This window comes from Lepidochelys olivacea, assembly GCF_965140295.1.
Source record: "Lepidochelys olivacea isolate rLepOli2 genome assembly, chromosome: 2".
Lineage (NCBI taxonomy): Eukaryota > Metazoa > Chordata > Testudines > Cheloniidae > Lepidochelys > Lepidochelys olivacea.
In genome coordinates, this window is record NC_140412.1 from 158,476,227 (window position 1) to 158,496,537 (window position 20,311).

Here is a 20,311-nt window from a genome sequence, read left to right on the forward strand (position 1 = left end):
TTTGAATTTGCACCATCTATAGTTGAAGTTGCCTGACAATTCCCTTATAAGATCCTATTTTCAATTGCTTTTAACTTTCACAGACTTCACCTTTCAGGCTGAAATTTTCCATACCAGAGGTTTGCTCCAGGGTGATTTTAATGTTTCAGCTAACATGATTCGTCTGTTTCTGAGAATTGTGCTGTCCATGTTTTTTAGAAAAAAAAAAATTCTCAAAAACTTTTTTGCTGAGGGCCTGTCCTTTCAGAGCAGGGACTTGAAATTTGGCAGGAGGGTTGCCCTGGGGTGTGCTTTTTGCCATCCCTGTGAAACTCTCCGGCCAACATAATGCTGTCCACACCAACGCTTAAATAGGTGTAATTTACGTTGCTGGGGGGGGGGTGGGCAGGAGGGGAGAGAAGATTATTTCTTCACCCCCCTATGAGCGACATCATTTATGCCAACATAAGACATAGTGTAGACATAGCCTTACTGGGACTTTATCTGCAGTCGTTCCTCCCACCCGCCAAGGGATCCTGGGGTATCAGACACAAACTGAGAGCAGGGAGACTCTCTCTCCTTGCTGGTGCACAGGCCATGTAGAAGGACAGCCAGAGGAATCCTGATTAGAATGCCGAGGGGGTGAGGAATTGTGGGGGATGGGAAGGGCTATGTGGTCTTGGACTGCTTGTGATTTCTTTGTTTTTTGGGGGTAATATATAAACCTGTTACAAGACATCTGTCTGTTGGAGACTACCCATGTCTCCATAAGTGTGGCCTATTTTGCTGACTAATTCTTATTCCATTTTATTTATATCTTTTTGTTTTTAGAGGGCCAAAAGCCAAACACTGTAGTGCCTGTAATAAGTGCATTGCGGACTTCGATCACCACTGTAAGTGGCTCAATAACTGTGTGGGAGGCAGAAATTACTGGTAAGCCAATACGGGCTAGCTTTGATAATATTGATTTGTCCATGAGAAATCAATGGAAGCTAAGTGTAATGAACCAGATGCTTTTTCCACCTCCCCACCCCCCTTTGAGGACATTTAACTGCTAGGTAGAGATTGGCTGATTTGGAGGGAGCATTCCTATGTCAGCAGCCTTTTATTCAATGGTGGAAAAATGAAGTCAAGTGAATGACTCCTCCCTGGGAAATCAGTTTTAAATATATCCCATTCCTCCTCCATATGGCCCAGAAACATCTAGTTTTTACTGTGTTTGCAGTTGTTTCTAATAAGTCCACTGTACCAATCTATGTGTTAGCCATGAAGTTGCTTGACCACTATCTCTAGTCACAATAGCTATGGCAGATATATGTTCCCCTACCAATTTGAGAGTTAATTCTTATCTTGCAGGCCTTGATCTTTGAATTAAATAAGTGTCCTTAGCCGGTATTGTTTGATCTGTACTAAGTGTATTGTTGTTATCCTGTAATTAATAAAACTTGTGCTTTTAAAAATATCTTTTGTTGTACTATAGGCATTTCATTTTTATTCAAATTTGCAGCATCAGTCCAAAAACAATACAGTAAAGAAATTAATTTCCTTTTTTCTTTTATTGGATTTTATACTATATAGAACAGAGTGAAGAAAAGAAATGCATACAATATACTTAGGCATGAAATATTCTAGTTAATATCTTGTAAGGAAGGTAAAATAGACCTAAGCAAACCCATGTGATATTTATTTTACCAAATCCCCCTTGTTTTTGAATTTTACATGCCAGTCTTCAGTTTGTAAAGTAGCCCACCATTTTAAAGTAGTCCATCATTGGTCATGAGGAAAGAAGGTCTAGAGTGAGATCCTGCTACCTACTCTATGGATATATAAAGATATATATGTGAGCACTTACAAAAAGAGTAGAACAAAATGTGAGCTACTTCAGCCCCTGAATATGATTTATGGTGAAAATTGTGTAAATTCTTCACATTTAAAATGCCACAAGCTGAATGGAAAAGAAAAAGATGAATTGTTTGAACAGAAGAGTAGCAAAAGGAGTGTGAGTGGGAAATGACTGAAATCTATATTTTGTAGTAAAGCCACAGTAACTCGAGTGGTTCTTTGTTTTGCCACAGTTCAAAACAGACTCTAGAAAATGACAAGTAGGTGAGGTTCTTTAGTGTATGTTAGAGAGATGAATGGGGGCTATGTTTAGAGGGATTTATTTTAATTTGGTCGGTGATTGGAACAATCTTTTGACCTTGTCCCATTACCCTGGCTAGTAGCAAATGGCTCTGGGGTATAAGCTTCCAATCCCATGATGTAACAGGTGTGTTGTAGATGGCCTGGGAGTCATTGGGTGGAAAAAAGTCTTGTTGCCATTATAAAATACTCTGGGGGAATATACCCTATTGAGACAGATTACGGTTTATTGGACAGTAGTGGATGGATAAGGGATTTAGAGTGTAGCTGTGACCAAGTACCACAACCGTGTGTTGGAGTCAGAGGCTTATTCTTCTGGGTGATTCCACTGCAAATGTGGATGATACTTCAGGAGTGACCTTAGATGTCATATTGTACCATGACATCCATGGGGCACTCCCTTATGGGTTTTGGCACTAAATTTAAAGCTAGCTTGCTTTGGATTTTATCTCTGATTTGAAGGGGTTGGGGGTGGTCAATGTTCTCATTTTGGTTTGGCATCAGGGCTTACCCTTTGCTCTCTCTGGTACAGTGGAACCATTTTATTTGCTTAACCACAAAGACAGGTGGCCCAGTAGGGTTTCAGAGCTCTTTAAGGGAGAATATTCAATGTCAATGCATGTGTGCTATTCTTTCAGTGGTCCAGTTAGACACTGATTTATTTGTCCTCTACTGTCAGTAGAGTTCTAATACCCCCAGCTTTGCACCTTCCTCACAGGTCAACCTTTTCTTCAGGCAGCCTGTGATAAAGGTAATGGAAAGAGAAGAGCAGAAGGCTAAGTGCTGGTGACAGAAACCAAGCTCTAAATCTGATTGATCATATCATAAATCACTTTTGAAGTTTTATGCAATGGCTGTAATGGAGACAAAAAAGTTTTCTTCTCTTCCATCACAGCCACTGAAGTTACAATTGACAGCACTGGTGAACCTTGGTTCCCTTATCATGGTACAACCCAGATTGTCTGTCTGTTTTCATCTATGGAAGTCCCATGTTGTTTGGTTCCTTCTTGGCTAATTTACAAATTTGCCTCTTCTATTCCATTGGCTTAAGTTTATTTGAGAAACACGAGCTGTCGGGTTTAAACATCTGGGTGCTGGAGGCAGGCTATGTTTGGTGAGCAGCCAAAGATACTGAAACTCATACCACTGGACCAACAGAGCCCAATTATTTATTTTACCTTCAGTAGATGCCTAAAGGCATAAGGTTACACAGGCTTTTGCTTGAGAGGATGGCCTGTGAGGAGTGGAGGGAGTTAAGTGTTCATTTGTGTGGGGGTGGGTGTGTTTGGGGATGTGAATGAAGTATTTTAACTGAGATTGATATAATTTCATTCTTGTATTTTTTACTTGAAAGATATTTTATAAATAAACAAATACTGTTCTTTTAAATTAGTGGAAGTTCACAAAAGCTTCATTTCTGTGAAGCTGCATGCCTGGTCATCCTCTGAGTATAGTGTTTTGTTTCTCTTATGTACATAGGTTTTTCTTCAATGCTGTTGCCTCTGCTGTACTTGGTGTCTTCCTCCTGATACTGGTGATCCTTTATGTCTTCATCCAGTACTTTGTGAATCCAGCACAACTACGCACAGCACCTCAGTTTGAAAGTATTTTTCCACTGACTTAAAATATATTGTGTACTTTTGACGTAGTTTATCTAATGGTACGCTCCCAGAGATCCAGTTATGTATAAACTTCATTGAAAGAAGATGTCAATAGGACTTCTTGGTCAGAAGGTTGTTGGTTGACGCTAGTGCAGTGCTGGGAGGGTGCGGGGATGTTAAAGATGGTCATTCTTTAGATGAGAAATTAAAGTGAGTTCTTTTCTGCCTCTCTCTTATGGTTTTCTTGGTGAAAGTTAAAGATTTCATACCTTTTCCCAAGATTAGGAAATATAACCCCTATGTACAGACCACCATATTCCTGACCTGGTTCTTTAATAAAACAAGTCCCTGTATATGATGGACTTCTGGGTCCCACAGTGGCTGCTGTGTTTTGCCTATGTAGTCAACTAACTTACTGTGTAAAGCATATGCATTTAAACTGTCTTCACGTTCAACTAGAGGAATTTTATTGCACACATGTCTTAGGAGTAGACATGTAGATATGTAGAAAGAGAATGTAAAAGTGCTTTTAAATACCCTTAAATTACTCAGATATTCCACTGGCCTAATCTAAATTTTGTTTCTAGCTCTATGAGAAATACTCTTAAATACATAATATCTAAAAAAGATATTTATATCAATTTTTCTGTCTTCCATAACACTGGAAATGGAGATTTAAACACAAGGCGATTTTAAATGATTTACCACATGTTTAGTAGATTTAGAGAGATGTATGACTTCTAGACTTCCAGAAATTAGTTGGGTGGATGGGGGAGAAGTATAAGTCTATCTGAAACTCATTCAAGTGAGGGTTTGCTGGAACCAGATGTGTGTGATGCAAAGCTTCCCTGTATAAGTCTTCTAGCTATACCTTGATCCTGATCTGTAATACCTTCCTACCATTCCATTTCTGAGATTCAATTTGAGCAGAAAGTAATTGTGCCATGGTTAGCCAGTGCTTTGTGAGCTGGGTTTGGCTCAAACCACTGGATTTGTGACCTGAATCAAGATGTGAATCCAGATCTCCAGAAATGTTGGGACAGTGCTTTAGGGTAAAATTTTTAAAAGCACCTCTAAGTACCATTTTTCAAAAGTGATGAAGTACTTAGCCTCATACGTCCCATTGACTGTCAAGTAGACTTAGGCTCCTGATTCACTTACTTGCTTTCGAAAATTTTACCCCCAGTCTGTTACACTCCCGCACTCCCCAATCTTCAGTTTTTGAGGACCCATGAGTAGTCCCAGTAAACAGAGCTAGGAAGTCTATTTATCCTTCTGGTTCTGTTTTAGAAAGTTTTTTAAATCAAAACAAATAAGAGGTGAATAGCCTTGTGCAAAGAACCGTCAAAAAGCCCAGTTGTTAAAGGACAGTTACTTGAGCTGTAGGAGAGACTGTGGGTAACTTGGTTTTTCCTATTTCCATTACCAGAAGGATGAAGTGTTTTATTTTCCCCCTTTACTTTGCCCTGGTAGGAGTCATTGGAAACAACACATGGTTGGCCTTTCTTCCTGTTGCTCCTGCGGAGACTGCAGCAGCTGGAATCCTGACTATAGCGGTGATCACTGTGCTCCTGGGAATTGCATCGCTCCTGCTACTGGGACACTTGTTGATATTTCATCTTTACCTCTGTATGTAATATTTCTCGATAAGCAGGTGGGCAATGATTGTTTCAGGAACATCCTTCTCAGTCTGTTGCGATCAACAACTATAAAGGTTCCATCTTTTTAATTTGTTTTAAATATCTATAAACCCAAGTATGGAAAACTTCAGCCTCAGTGGCCAAAGCTCATTGGTGATAAGCAACTGATAACAGAGAGTTATAACAAAAAGTGTTGGGCAACTATGTCCCCAATAATACGTTACATTTTGCATGCACAAATGCAGTTTGGCCAGAAAATGTACCAATAACAGAAAAAGACGAAGACTGATTATTTGAATTAGCTTAATTATCAAAGCGTGAACATCACCCCTGTGGAAAATCCTGCATACAAAATGAAATGTATACTCTTCCTATAAATGGAAAGAAATAATTCTGCTTCCTTTTAAAGGGTTTACTTTTAGAGGGTCTAAAGAGGGATCAAAGATTCTCTTTATTTGGCATTTTAAAATCAAGTTTATGTGTCTTTCCTAAAGATATGATAGTTCAATGAGAAGTTCTGGGCTTGATGCATGAATTATGGGGTGAAATTCGATAGTTTGTGACTAGATAATCATAATCCCTGCTGGCCTTAAAAATCTATTAATCTACAAATATATACTTTTCGCGTAGCTAACTATCTTTCAGTATCTTCCTTTGGTCAATACGGACCAATATTTGTAATCTTGTGTCCCTTCAACTTTTCAGTTTTCCAAAGAGAAGAACTTGATTCTTATTTGCATGTTGTTTGACATACAGACATTCAGAAGTGTTGGAAGAATATTTTCTTTAATATTTGTTTGTTTCATTTTTAATTGTCCACTGCTTTGGTGGATATGCATAGCAGTTCATTAACGATAAAATGCAAATGCATCCAACGTATGTTTTTAGGTACAGTGAAGTTGAAAGTTTCTATATGCTACTGGGGTAGAGGAGAACATCTAGAGTATATTCAGTGCCAGTGCATCACTTAATGCATCGTCTTGCAGTTACCAAATAAATACATTTTAAGTTCCATTTAAAATATTTATACTTTTTGTTTTCAAATATGTTTTCCTAACTAGTTTTCAAAATAATATGAAGTACATGTAATTTCAAAACTTATGAATTGAGCCTGCCTAGTTGGCCTCTCTGCTGCTTTTGTTTCACTTTATGGTTATTTCTCCCTCTTTCCACCCCTCTCCTGATCATCACCTCTTCCTGCCTCACTTCCACAAATGCACTTCAGTTGAAGTGATATATAAGATGTAATGGCGTTTTGATCTTGATCATATGGCCAATTGATCTTGCCAGTTGTGCTTTCTGTTTTTGCAAGTATGTGGGGTGAGAAGAACCAGCCTGCTTATGCCAGGTAAAAGGACTGGAGTGGCACAAAGGAGCCCTAAAAGCCCTGGTTCCAGCTGGGGGAGAATTCTCCCAGTGGAGACACTACAAAAGAGAGCTAGGAATCCATCTTCCAAGGACCCTTTTGCAAGCCCTGGCATGGGGAATGAGCTGGGGGTGGGGCCACGACACACTGAATTGCAGAAATTCCAAGCACCACTGTGGCCCAGAAGGCAGACCAGGGACGTTGCTGTTAAACTTCAGAGAGCCAAGGGGGCCCATCTAACTACCCCAGGGGCTTCTCCAGACCCTGTATCTGCCCAGATTGGAAGGGCACAAAGGTGGCTTTTAATGCCACCACAGCCTACCTTCACCCTGGACTGCAAGTTTTGTGCCGCACCTCTTTTTGAGGCATAGCACAGAATCTCACCCCTGGTGTAAACACAACCAGCTTCAAATCTTTCCTTTTCCAGAGCAAAGACATTTTTACCACCATGAAATATCTGAGCTGGAAAAGCATTCTAGATATTGGCATGTCAAGAAGTACACTAAACGTTAAAAGGTTCTCTTATACAGCGTGCTTTGCAAAGCTGCATTCCATACTTTAATTGTAATGTTTTTCCTCTGTGTAGATATTTTTACCTAAGTAAAAAAAAATTGGGAGCTTTTGAGTGTTTCTTGTTTTTCACGAAGGAAACCGATTGATTAATTACCAGTGACATGGGTGCCTCTTTATTGAAATCCACAGCATTCTATGCTTTTTACGGTGACTCTCTTCCCTTCTTACTGTATTTGATCAGATTAAAGGTACCAGAGTACTTCACTGGTAGCCTAGCTTTCTTCATGTTTTTCTTTTTAAAGTCCAGAGTATGGGGTAGTACTAAAATAATTATTACCAAGGTGTTTGACCTTTTCAAATGTGCTTCTTGACAATGTTTTGCCATAGTCATGCGACTACTCAACAAATCAGACTTTGACTTTTATAATATTTTTTTAATCATCCTTTGATTGCTTTGGCAAAGCATGATACGTTTAAAAATTATCCATACCTGTTGAAACAGATATTCACATACCTCTTGAAAATTAACTGTTTGGACTGTGTAGGTAGGTTGGAGGATATAATTAAATATCCACGATATTCACACCATTGCAAATATTCTTTGAATTTAATAGCCACAAAACTTCTATTCCCAGAAAACCTTTAATTTAGTAAAGCTGGTAAATAAAGATTTATTTATTTTAACATACATTTTTTAGAACATCTGAATTCCAAACAAACGTTTGAAAATTGGGAAATGTATAGTACGTTCCCACAATCACCCTTTGAAATCACTTGCTATAAATGCAAACCTAATGCTATGATTCATTTTTTCATGTCAGTTCTCCTTTGTAGAAGAGATGGAAGTGACTTATTGTGTCATCAAATAGAACTCTCTGCAATACAGGATTTGTCACTGTAGCTTATGATCTAGTCATAAATGTCTATCCATGCATAAAAGTTCTTATGATGCTCAAAACTATGCATGGTTCTTGATGAAAGCTATAATTTTTGTGAAGAATTTCTGAAGCACTTGGAATGTTTTTCCCTACAGTGCACACAGTATTCAGTTAACTTCCCAGCAAAGTTTTTAATAGAACCTTGTTTGCTAACTCTCCTTAAGGATTAGTAAATGCAACACATTTGGAATTTGTAGGTTAACGTTGTTGTTTTTATTTGTTTATGTGAGATGGCAAATAAGTTAAACTTTATGCAAAATGAAATACTAGTGATTTTTGGAGGTTTCAGATCTTAAATGGCCATAGTCCATCTCTAGCTTTAGAGTACATGCTTCTTCTCTGTCAGGACATCAACCATACAAAAATTCAAGTGGAAAGACACTTTCTGATGGATGTTAGAGGACAGATGGTATAAAATTTAGCTTTATGAAAAAGTCTTAACACCTTAACTATGGAATTGCTACTGAGACTACATAATTCCACTCTAACGTTTTGAAGCACTGAGATATGTGCACTTAATTGTTGCAATGCACCCAAAAAGAATAAACTAGTATATGTAAAAGGCATTGACAAAGAAAAAAACATTTATATTTTAGTGCAACTTAAGATTACACTGTTGTATACTTGCATTTATATCTACTTTTCTTAGCCAGGCTATGATTAGAGGGAAGTTTGCTGATTCTTGGTCAATCAATGCAAATGTTTGGGAATAGTACCTCCCAGCCAGTAGGTGGAGACAATACAATGAACGCTTTTGGTGGTGTCATCCCTCTATATGTGGGGCTTGCTTGTTCACCACAGGTCTATTTCTCTCTCAAGCAGGGATCGAAAGCTACACAGTGCCCCGAAATAAAGAAAAATGGGCCTGGAGTCACTCATGGGAGAGGACTCCTGTAGCTGGGCAGGGTATTAACAGGTTTATGGCTCTATCTCCTGCTTTTGTGGGCAGCATGTTTCCAAGCCAGGAAGCCCCCTCCTGAGTCACCTGAACCTCATGCCCCCCAGAGAGGCTCTTTTCCTTGCTGCAGGGCAGCCTCTTCTGGGCCTTCAAACATCCCAGAACTGGACACACATTTAAACTCTGCCACAGCTCCTCTTTTTCTGCTCCCAAAGTTAGGGGACAAATGTGGGGCTGCTTCTTCAACTGTTCCCCCACATATGTCTCTCCTCCCGGGACCCCGACATGGAGCCAGGGAGAGCTGCACTGGGCTCATGGCTTAGACTCAAGGGCAGCTGAGTTGGCTGTGAGGTGCTCAAAGAAAACAACAGAGTGACAACAGGGAACGGTGAAAATGGCCTCAGGAATTCCGCAAGTGCAGGAAAAAGGAAAATACTCTGGTTTAAAAAACAAACAAACACCTGGCAGAATTACCCAGTAATTTCCTATCAAGCTCCTGCAGATCTTTACAACCACTTCCAGTTCATCCACAAGTCAAGCACAGGGATTGTCCAGGGGTGGGAACTACCAAACAGACTAACCAAGTCAGTTGTACTTGCTTTCCAGAAGGAATGCAAAGGTACTTGCTGAAAATCCTTGTGTAGAAATGTCCATTTTAAGGATAATGAGGTCACCCAGACCTGACACAAACAGAACTTTGGTACAGGGGAAAAAAAGAGGGGTTTCATGATGTCTGGTCCCATGCTCCAGGTACCCATGCAGTGGGGCCTGCAATCGTGCATACCTCTGGTAGTGGAAAGGAGGAGCAACACTGGCTGACCCACTACCCATTCAGGTTTGGCCCCACCAGGTCTCTGTTGTGACAAGGGGGTAGTGGAACCAAAACTGTGTGAATGGTGTTGTGATCTCCATGCATAGGGGTGTGGGTCGCAATGCCGCTCAATTCTGGCCTCACAGCCCCTCTGTCATGATGAAGGATCCGGGAGCAGTGGAGCAGGCAGTGTTACTCCTCCTCACCAGGGCTTCCCCCCGACCCCAGGGGCCTGCCCGTCCTTGCCCCACTTCCAACAGCCTGCATCCTCTCTCAAGATGGGGAGTAACACTGCAGTTGGGTGGGCCGGGCTAGAAGGCAAGGGCTGATGATGGTACAGACCGGGCAGGCAAGGTGCTGGGGCCATCAGCTGCAGTGGGCATGGCCCCACAGGGTTTGATGTGTGTACATTGGGAAAAATTTTCAGGGGTGCCTGTGTACACAGCCTATTTCTCTAGAGCAATGCTTCAGCCTGCACAGAATCTGCTACAGGAAATGGTGAAAGAACTTTCTTAAAAAGGTATCAGGGATTTTTTTCCTCTTGTCTTCAGGCTGCTTGGCCTGTTGTTGCTGTTGATTAGGAATGGGGGAGCAAGAAATTTGTGGCTTGGTTTTCTTCCAAATCTGCTAGAACTACTGGTACAGCAAGCAGATGTAAAAAGTTAAATCACTTGTTTTTCCTTAACTGTATTCATTTCAAAATGTATTGATCAGAGACAAGGGATGAGAAAAAGAAATCAGACTCGTGATCCATTACGTTTTCCTTGTTCTTGTGGAAATGTACCAGTATTCGGTTACTGTGTGAGACTTGATGGTAGAAATTGGCAAAAGAAAGTTTTATTGAAGTGTAAAACCACATGAATCTCATCTGGTTTCATGTTCCATCACCATCTTGAATACCAATCATATATGTAGGCAGAGTTGCTAAGATTAACAATCAATTGGGGTAAATGTTAAGCTTGTATCAAAATTGCACAGACTTTTGGCATGCTTTCAGGGTTGAAACTTGGCCATTCTGAGTGCATTTTATTTAAGAACACAAGAATGGCCTTACTGGGTCAGAGCAATGGTACATCTAGCCCAGCATCCTATCTTCCAATAGGGGCCAATGCCAGATGCTTCAGAGGGAATGAACAGTTATGGGCAATTATTGAGTGATCCATTCCCTGTCATCCCAGGAACTGGCAGTCAGAGGCTTAGGGACACTCAGAGCATGGGTTTTCATCTCTGACTAATTTGGCTGATAGCTACTGATGGATCTTTCCTCCATGAACTTATCTAATTCTTCTTTTAACCCAGTTATACTTTTGATCTTCATAACATCCCCTGGCAATGAGTTCCACAGGTTGACAATGCTTTGTGTGGAGAAGTACTTAGTGATACTGGGTTCTTTCTAACTGGAAATTCCAAAGTGAAACTTAAGTTTCCATCAGCATGGATTGAAATTGAAGAGAACTTTCACACATAGACATGGCCAGAATGAAATAGCTCAGTTTGAACAGCTCTACTTGCTATTCAAAGCTTAGATGGAAGCTTTTTAACTCTGTGTTTCTCTCTTTGTGAGCACCTAAAATTTCTTTTAATCTTTTCAGGACTTCCTGTGCTCTGAACATTGTATTAGTGCAGCCTCTTGAAAACTTGTCTGTCATTCTGCCAGTAACAACTGGTTGCAGCCAAATCACGCTATGGAACATGTCAGGGACACTTCTCCACTGTTATATCATTATAAGTGTGTTGATTTACAGTTTCTAATGCCAAATCCCACATGATGATGATTGATGAAGCTGAAGTTTATCACAATAGAATATTCATAAGGAAATATAATTCTACCAAGTGCTACGATGATTAGATGCTATTGATGATAGAGATGAAACAAAATGACCACTTCACAGCCTTTCAAGTGTGCTAAATATAAATGCAGAAAAAAAGAAATACACATTGTGGGTCCTTGATTCAGGTGGTGTAGAGAGGTTGGATAATCCCATATATTTAAAATGTGGTGCTAGTTTTTTGTGCTGTAAATTGCATAGCTACATGGGATAAGTTTAAATTAAATTGTAGTTTGTGTTCTTTGTTGTAAACAGTGGGTAAGAAGCTGAGTACTTTTGACTATATCACAGAGCAGCGACGCACACAGAATACCAGGGACCCAGAAAGTGATGTGGAAGTGACAGAAAATACATCTGTCAGAATGGATCCCCTACAGGTAGGACCTTGCATCCAGAAATTCATCTTCTTTCTGGTGCCTGTGAGTTCTGCAAAGTTAGTGTTGGAAATTGATATGGTGTGCCAGAAATCTAGGGATTCTATCACCTGAGAAGGAAGGATTCTTTGATAGCTAACAGATGGATTCACCAAGGGCAAGTCATGCCTGACTAATCTAATTGCCTTCTGTGATGAGATAACTGGCTCTATGGATGCGGGGAAAGCAGTGGACCTGTTATTCCTTGACTTTAGCAAAGCTTTTGATACGGTCTCCCACAGTATTGTTGCCAGCAAGTTGAAGAAGTATGGGCTGGATAAATGGACTATAACGTGGATAGAAAGCTGGCTAGATCATTGGACTCCACTTGATACTGGCTGCCAACTAGACATGGAGCCATTGATCACTACCTGTTGAGTGCCCCAAGGGTTGGTCCTGGGGCCGGTTTTGTTCAATATCTTCATTAATGATCTGGAGGATGGTGTGGACTGCACCCTCAGCAAGTTTGCAGATGACACTAAACTGGGAGGAGTGGTAGATATGCTGGAGGATAGGGATAGGATACAGAGGGACCTAGACAAATGAGAGGATTGGGCCAAAAGAAATCTGATGAGGTTCAACAAGGACAAGTGCAGAGTCCTGCACTTAGGACAGAAGAATCCCATGCATTGCTACAGACTAGGGACCGAGCGGCTAGGGAGCAGTTCTGCAGAAAAGGACCTAGGGGTTACAGTGGACGAGAAGGTGGATATAAATCAACAGTGTGCCCTTGTTGCCAAGAAAGCTAACAGTATTTTGGGCTGTATAAGTAGGAGCATTGCCAGCAGATCGAGGGACGTGATTGTTTCCCTCTATTCGACACTGGTGAGGCCTCATCTGGAGTACTGTGTCTAGTTTTGGGCCCCACACTACAAGAAGGATGTGGAAAAATTGGAAAAAGTCCAGCAGAGGGCAACAGAAATTATTAGGGAGCTGGAACACATGACTTATGAAGAGAGGCTGAGGGAACTGGGATTATTTAGTCTGCAGAAGAGAAGAATGAGGGGGGATTTGATAGCTGCTTTCAACTACCTGAAAGGGGGTTCAAAAGAGGATGGATCTAGGCTGTTCTCAGTGGTGGCAGATGACAGAACGTGGAGTAATGGTCTGAAGTTGCAGTGGGGGGAGGTTTAGGTTGGATATTAGGAAAAACGTTTTCACTGGAATGGGTTACCTGGGGAGGTGGTAGAATCTCCTTCCTTAAAGGTTTTTAAGGTCAGGCTTGACAAAGCCCTGGCTGGGAAGATTTAGTTGGGGATTGGCCCTGCTTTGAGCAGGGGCTTGGACTAGCTGACCTCCTGAGGTTCTTTCCAACTCTGATATTCTATGAGCTCAGGAAAAGTTTTCACCAAGTCAGCCACAATGCTGATAAGGGAATTTTTTTTCCAGCAAATTGTTTTACTGTAGGTAGCTTGATAAATGCTGGACTAAGACAACTAAGTGCTATTTCATATTGAAAGATGGACCTTAAACCATGGACCTAAAAACACCTGCAAAAAACAATTTGGATCCAGCATGGGTTTAAATTAAAAAAACAAGCTGATGGTGTACTGGACTGTTGCCTTCACCACCCGTTTATATGGATATACATTCTGGGCGTGTTTTCTTTCAGTATGTCCTCCTGACAAGTTTCACCAGCACCAGAGTGCATATGCTAAGTGGCAGTGCAAAATCACCAATGTTGAGGTGCTGAAGCAAAGAAAGACCATGAACACTGAGGTCATATGATTAGACTTCGGCTTTGTGTCCACATTTAAAAATTGTTAATAGTTAGCACCTGAAGGGCTACAGAATGCCAATATTCTGAGCTGAAGCTAGGAAAGCAAACAAGGCAAACATTATAAAAGATATGAGGAATGTCTGCAGTTTAACCTAAAACTCTGTCTCATCAATATTGCCACCTCCTAGCATTCAGAAGTCTTGATTCATGCCCCCAAAATGTATGAAATTGGCTTTAAAATTCTGAGCATTCTATTTTGTTTTGTTTTGAAAGTGGAGTTCTTTTTATTTGCCTTCCAGTTTTTGAGCTCTTCAGGTTCATGTTTTCAAGCTTTCCTTCCCAATCCTGAGGGCTACACATTTCCAACTTTTTTTTTTCCCTTAAATGAAAGCTGACTTGTGCAATCACTTGAGTCCAAGAGCTGGAGATTTAAGAAAAGCTCCAAATATCATAAGACTTCTGTTTAAAATCATAAGTGGCAACACTGTAACATCAACAACACCAGAAAGCAAAATCTTGCAGCTGACTGTGAATTGTCTAATAATGTATTCATGTTGAAGAACACCAGCATATTGACCTCCTAATAAATAACATCCGTGCAAATGAGAGACTAACCTGGTGCCCCAGATTGGTTATCTAGATCAGTGAAGCATGTGGGAAAGAATGCCTTTTCTGTTGGTCTTAAAAATGGCAAATGCTGTTGTCCATCATAATAACTATTTTCTTTAATAGTCATCTTTATATTCAAAGAGCCACTATATGTTGTGTGCTCTGACTTTCAGGTACAAGTATTGCTTTGAACATTTGATCCAATGAACATTTAAAATGAAACCTCAACATCTACAATCTTAAGAAGAAGAAGAATGCATAACCTACTGTAAAAATGTTGACACCCATTCCTCCTGCTTTCCTCTAATCTTCCCATTTCTTGTTTTCTTCTGCGTAATGTGGTTTCTGACCTTTAGATTGTAAGCTTTTGGGGGCACAGACTCTGTGTGTGTGTGTGTGTGTGTGAGTGTGTGTGTGAGAGAGATACCTAACATATTGTTGAGTGCTGGATAAATAAGATCAATGATATTAAAACAGGAGATTTTTGCCCACCCATAGAATGAGACTTATTCAACAAGTAAAGAGTTTGTTTATTTGTTTAATAAATTAGTGTACTATTTTAAAAATGTATTTTAATAGCATTATATAAATATTTGTTTTACCTCATTTGCTCAAAGTAATATAAACCTTTCAAAAATATTGTCTAGAGACTGTCTAGAGGCACAAAATTCTAACAGGTGGTGGGGGTTTTGTTTGTTTGTTTTTTGTTTTTTTTTTAGGATTTGTCTTTATCAAGTCAACAAAAGGAGTGTGAGGTTTCAGTTTCATCTCGATCTGGGTAAGTTAAATACAAAATTAAATAGAATGTATCCATGTTTAAAGCCTACCTTAGCTGTGCATAACTACAGTTAACAACTTTTATCTGAAAATTTAAAAATTGGTGTTCGATTCAAATCAGTGTGTGATGTCTGGGGCAGGGATCATGTGTGGTGTAATACCACACTCATCATTAGTATTTAGCAATAATGACTTTGTATCATATAAAGCCAAATCGTGGAGGTGGTGGTAGCAGCTTCATAGTAAAGGTAGCACTGTGATTTGTAGGAAATTCAGGAGTAAAATCCCTCTTTTAAATACCTTAAAGATTAGATTGCTTCACCAAAATTTAGCATATTAATTTCTTAGAGGACAATTGAATTTTCTGTGACGTTTTCAGACAATCATCTTGCAAGATTTGAAAAGGAAGCATTGGAAAGTGGCCCCTCTTAACGTGTGGTCCTGGGAGCCTAACTCTTTTTTGTCTCTTCAGATCTAACAGCCTAGAGTCCATGGCAACTCCAGACTTCACATGCAGCTTTGATAACATCTCAAGCATGGCTGCATTTAAAAGAAATAATCAGATTTTTCCCTTTTTCTCATAATTTACTTCTCCACAATGGGAACTTAGTGGAAATGGTGGTCTCCATTCTTGGAATGCTGTCACCCTGCTTTCCTGTCTAGAACTGTGCTCAGCACAGACAGTCTGCTAAGATAGGCTGGTCAGAAGGCAGGCAATGAGAGAGGGACTTCTGAGGCAGAAGAGATAGAAGAAGGGTAGCTGTCCAGTATGATAAGCCCAGTAGAGTACACTCCTCCCTAAAGCTCTTCGCTGGAGGGCTTAAAATCTATCTTCCTTTCCCTTTCTCTCCCAAATGAGAAACCAATTTGTTATCCTAGCACTCTCCCCACCCAACGTGATTGACTTCTTCATGCTCTCTGCAATCTGCTGTTGGCCTTATCTCCCCGTTCCGTACACCATATAGTGAAATCTTGGTTCTATTGAAATCCATGTCAAAATTCCAATTGACTTCACTGGGGCCAGGATTTCAACCCAAGTCTCCTCTCTCCTGCCTGACCTCCCTGATATAATCTAGCTTCCCCATTAGTGGTTCCCAGTTTAGAGGAGGAATTTGGTACAAGTAGTGAGGGAGGCAGATCACACTGGGTGCACAGGTTAGAGTAAATGACTTCTTGCAATAGAGAAGGCAAGTTGAGACTGGTTTCTTCCATGACTCCTGATTTATCTTGCTTGCCTGAAACTAGAAACCATCCCTCTTTTTATTAAGGCAACCGTACAATAAAATATTAACATTGTACATATTCAGGATCAGATTCATATTCAAACAACCTGGCTGAAGACCCAGGAACAGCTGTTTGATTTTGAGTAATCTTAGCTCTTACTCACAATGAATAATCACTCTGATAATAAGGAATTTATTCCAAGGAAATATTAATTAAAGTAGCTAAGGAAGAATCCCTTGGCAACAAGAAATTAAAAAAAAAATGTCCAAAGCTGCTATGGTCAGCTGCATGAATGGGTCATTTTTTAATTATTATCTTAGTGACCTAAGTTTCTTTTTAACCCACGAATTACTATGAATAGCTATATTTGGGCTCCAGTCTTCAAGTTTCACCCACTATTTGGAAGGTCTGTTATTAATCCAGTTGATCACATCTTTTAATTGTGATGCATAATAATAAGCCAAATTAGGGAAAGCTACTTCACCCCATTTTGTAAGCTTATACACACCTTTATACAGAACCACCCTTTTTTCTTTCTTTTTTTCCATATGGATTTTAATAGCACATCCTGCCATGTTTTTGATGTCATGTCAGGGATACAGACAGGGATAGAGTGAAACAAAAATAACTTTGAAAGGACATTTCAAATTTCAGATGTGTTCTGTTCCTCCAAGTATTTTATTCCATATTGGAGGGTAATTTTGCCTTAAAAATATTTGTATGTTTTTCCATAGTATTTATTCCTAAATATTTTAAAGATTTCTTTATCCATTCAAAGTTATGTCGCTGAACATAGGGTTTTTATACCTTTTCAGAAATATGAATTATTGACATTTCAGATTTCTTGTAGTTTATTCTGAATCCTCAACCGGCCCAGATTCCAAAGTCAGTTGTTTTGTCATTTTTAATGAGGTTTTTGGATCCTACAAATATAGCAAGACATCATCAGCATACAAAGCTATTTTGTGTTCTAATCCAAAAGGCGTTTCGATACCCTTTACCGGGAATCTGTTTCTCACATTCATTGCAAATGGCTCCACTGCCAAAGCAATCAGGGTTGCCGGTTATCCCCCCTATCTTGTAGCTTCTTCAAATTAAAAGGAGGGGATTGATGACCATTAACCAAAACAGACGTTTGAGGATGATTATATAGGGCCAATGTGCCCCTATAAAACTGATTTCCAAAACCAAACCTTACCAAAATCTGCCTGAACTACTCCCACTCCAGCTAGTCAAAGGCTTCCTCAGCAACCAAAGAGATTCGTGCACATTAGAACTGGTAGAATTAACATTATAGATCAAATTCAGAGTTCTTCTGATATTATCAGATAGATGCCTGCCACCAACAGACCCAAATTGGTTAGAGTGAACATATCTGATGAGACTCCATCTGTTTGCTAGTACGTTGGCATAAATTTTAGCATCCACATGAATTAAAGAAATAGGTCAGTATGATGCACAATTGGTAAGATCATTTCCATCTTTAGGAATGACAGACTTTGCCCCTTTCCATGAATCTGATATCTCATTCCCCTGCAATATGCCATTAAACAACACTTAAAGCTGTATAATACTCCCCAGAAAACCAATTGAAACCTGGAGTTTTATTGGATTTTAAATTCTTAATTACAACTTCAACTTCCTCTGCAGCAATCTGCGTACCAAGAGCTGCCACATCATCCCCAAGAGCTGAAGTAGTTTCACACTTCTCAAATATGTTTTTTATAAGATCAGGATTTGGATGTTCTGAAACATGCAAAATGTGGAAAATGTTTCATAAATCTGTTTTATGCCAGTTACTAAATCTCTTTTTATTTCTAATCAGAGGGATGGCTGATTTATCCTGTTTCTTTTTTAACTTTCTGGCTAAAAGTCTATGAGCTTTATTGTCCTTTTCATCATGATTTTGTTTAATGTTTTTAAGTGTTTGCTCATCCTTGCCTGTTTGTAACAGGTTAATCTTCCCTCTTATTGAAATTATTTTTTATACACTCTTTTAGATCCTGTAGACTTATGTTTACCTTCCAAAACAGAAAGTTCTTTAACCAAACTCTCTCCTTCAAGAGCTCTCAGAGGTCTGATGCTTTATTTATAAGGATCCCCCTTATTATTACCTTTCAGCATCCCAGAGAACATTTAATTGATAACCATCATTGTCATTTTCTTCTATATATTTCTGGAAATATTCCAGCTTTTTAATTCTAAACTGGGGTCATAGAACAAAGCTCTATTCAATCACCAGGCCTTTTTGTTTTTCCTCCTGAATGCCCTGTGTGTATATTCGATTGATCCAAAGTGGGATTAAACACCTTGTTAAAACCCCCTCTAGAATAATCGCTCTTTCCCAAAAATTGATTTAAAAAGAAAGAAGCTTGCCCTTGATAGAAAGCATATACATTGGCTAAATTGAGAAGTTTTACCATTCAAGGACCCCTTAATTAAAATACATCTGTTCTCTGTATGTATGCGCTGTGCTGAAACAATAAAAGGGAAGTGTTTAGCAAAAAGTATTGCCACCCATCTTCTATTAGATTGTCCTGCAGAGACCTATAGTAACTGTGTCCAAGAAGTATTCAGGTATTTATAATTTTTCTTCATGTTTCCTGTAAATAGATTGTACTAGAAACATCTTTTTTCAGTGATCAGAATACCCTTTTCCTTTTTGTTTGATTGTCCGTCCACCTAACATTAAGTCATTATATTAATAAACTCACCCATGAATGCCAAGTCTGCACTCACCCATAAATTATAAATTCTGAGCCCTAACATTTATATTAATATCTTTTCTATTAAAACATATACAACAATACTTAACATCTATGTCTGTTCTCTTATTCTCTCTTTTTTAATGTTGTTGTAAAAGGAATTAATTTAACACGCTGAATGTAAAAATATGTTTCCAGACTCTTCTGCCTTTATCATGCTTTCAAATGCAGAGCTGAAATCATTGGATCTTCTGCTTGAAGTAGAATGGTAGATCTTATTAACTGCGTTTGCAGTCTCTTAAATTCCTATATCTCTGTACAGTTGTAAGGTGCTGTCAAATGGATAAGGAGTCCTTGCCCTGAATAGCTTATATTCTAAGTGTAGCATGGACCCGTTGATATAGCACTGGACTGTGTGCTAGGAGACATAGGTTTTACTCCAAGCTCTGTCATGAACTTGCTGTGTGACTTTGGGCAAGCCACTTAACCACGCTGCTCTTAAGTTTCCTCATCTGTAAAAGGAGATAATAATAATGGGATAATAATGCTTACCTGTGCTTTGTGGATATTTTCACATCTATGGATGACACAAACTGAATGGCTGGTTGTTGATTTTAGTGGTGCAATAATAGATAGAGAGGGAAGCCCCACCAGAAAGAAATAACAGGATTTTGGTTTGTGTTTGTAATTGTTCAGTGCTTTTATAGAGTAAACATCTGATTTAAAGTTCTACAAATTATGGTATTTTCCCTTTGATAGCTCTCTGTGTTTAGAGAAGAATTGGAACTTGTATTTAATTTAAAAACAGAAAAAATATGGAAAAATTCTAGAATCAAAGTTTTGATTTCATTTATTCACTTGAATTTCCACTGGCCCTGACTATTGCAGTGCTATGCTAAATATACCCACAATCTCCAATAATATAACTCCTGTAGGCTTGATTTAACTCTCCGACGATAAGATGCAACAAAACCTGAAGCAGCATACTTAGGGGATGAAATAACGTCAGTATTTTGAAGAATTATTGTTTCAGGTGCTTGTAAAAATTAAAACTAATAGGCCATTAACAATGTGAATTATCTAACAGCCTGGTGTTCAGAGGTGTGTGCGCAAACATGCTCTGTAATTAGGCATGTGTAATCTCTG

The 20,311-nt window shown here is 39.2% G+C and overlaps 1 protein-coding gene across 1 annotated transcript in view; it reads left to right on the forward strand.

Moving 5' to 3' along the window:
- Positions 1–20,311, forward strand: part of LOC311517142 (palmitoyltransferase ZDHHC11-like) — a gene marked incomplete at its 5' end in the record, with an annotated part of 88,803 nt that overhangs the window by 51,190 nt on the left and 17,302 nt on the right. Inside the window, 5 exon segments of the mRNA XM_084621708.1 lie at positions 811–912; positions 3,601–3,725; positions 5,196–5,351; positions 11,973–12,094; positions 15,179–15,237. Of these exon segments, the coding sequence (XP_084477834.1) occupies positions 811–912; positions 3,601–3,725; positions 5,196–5,351; positions 11,973–12,094; positions 15,179–15,237 (564 nt within the window).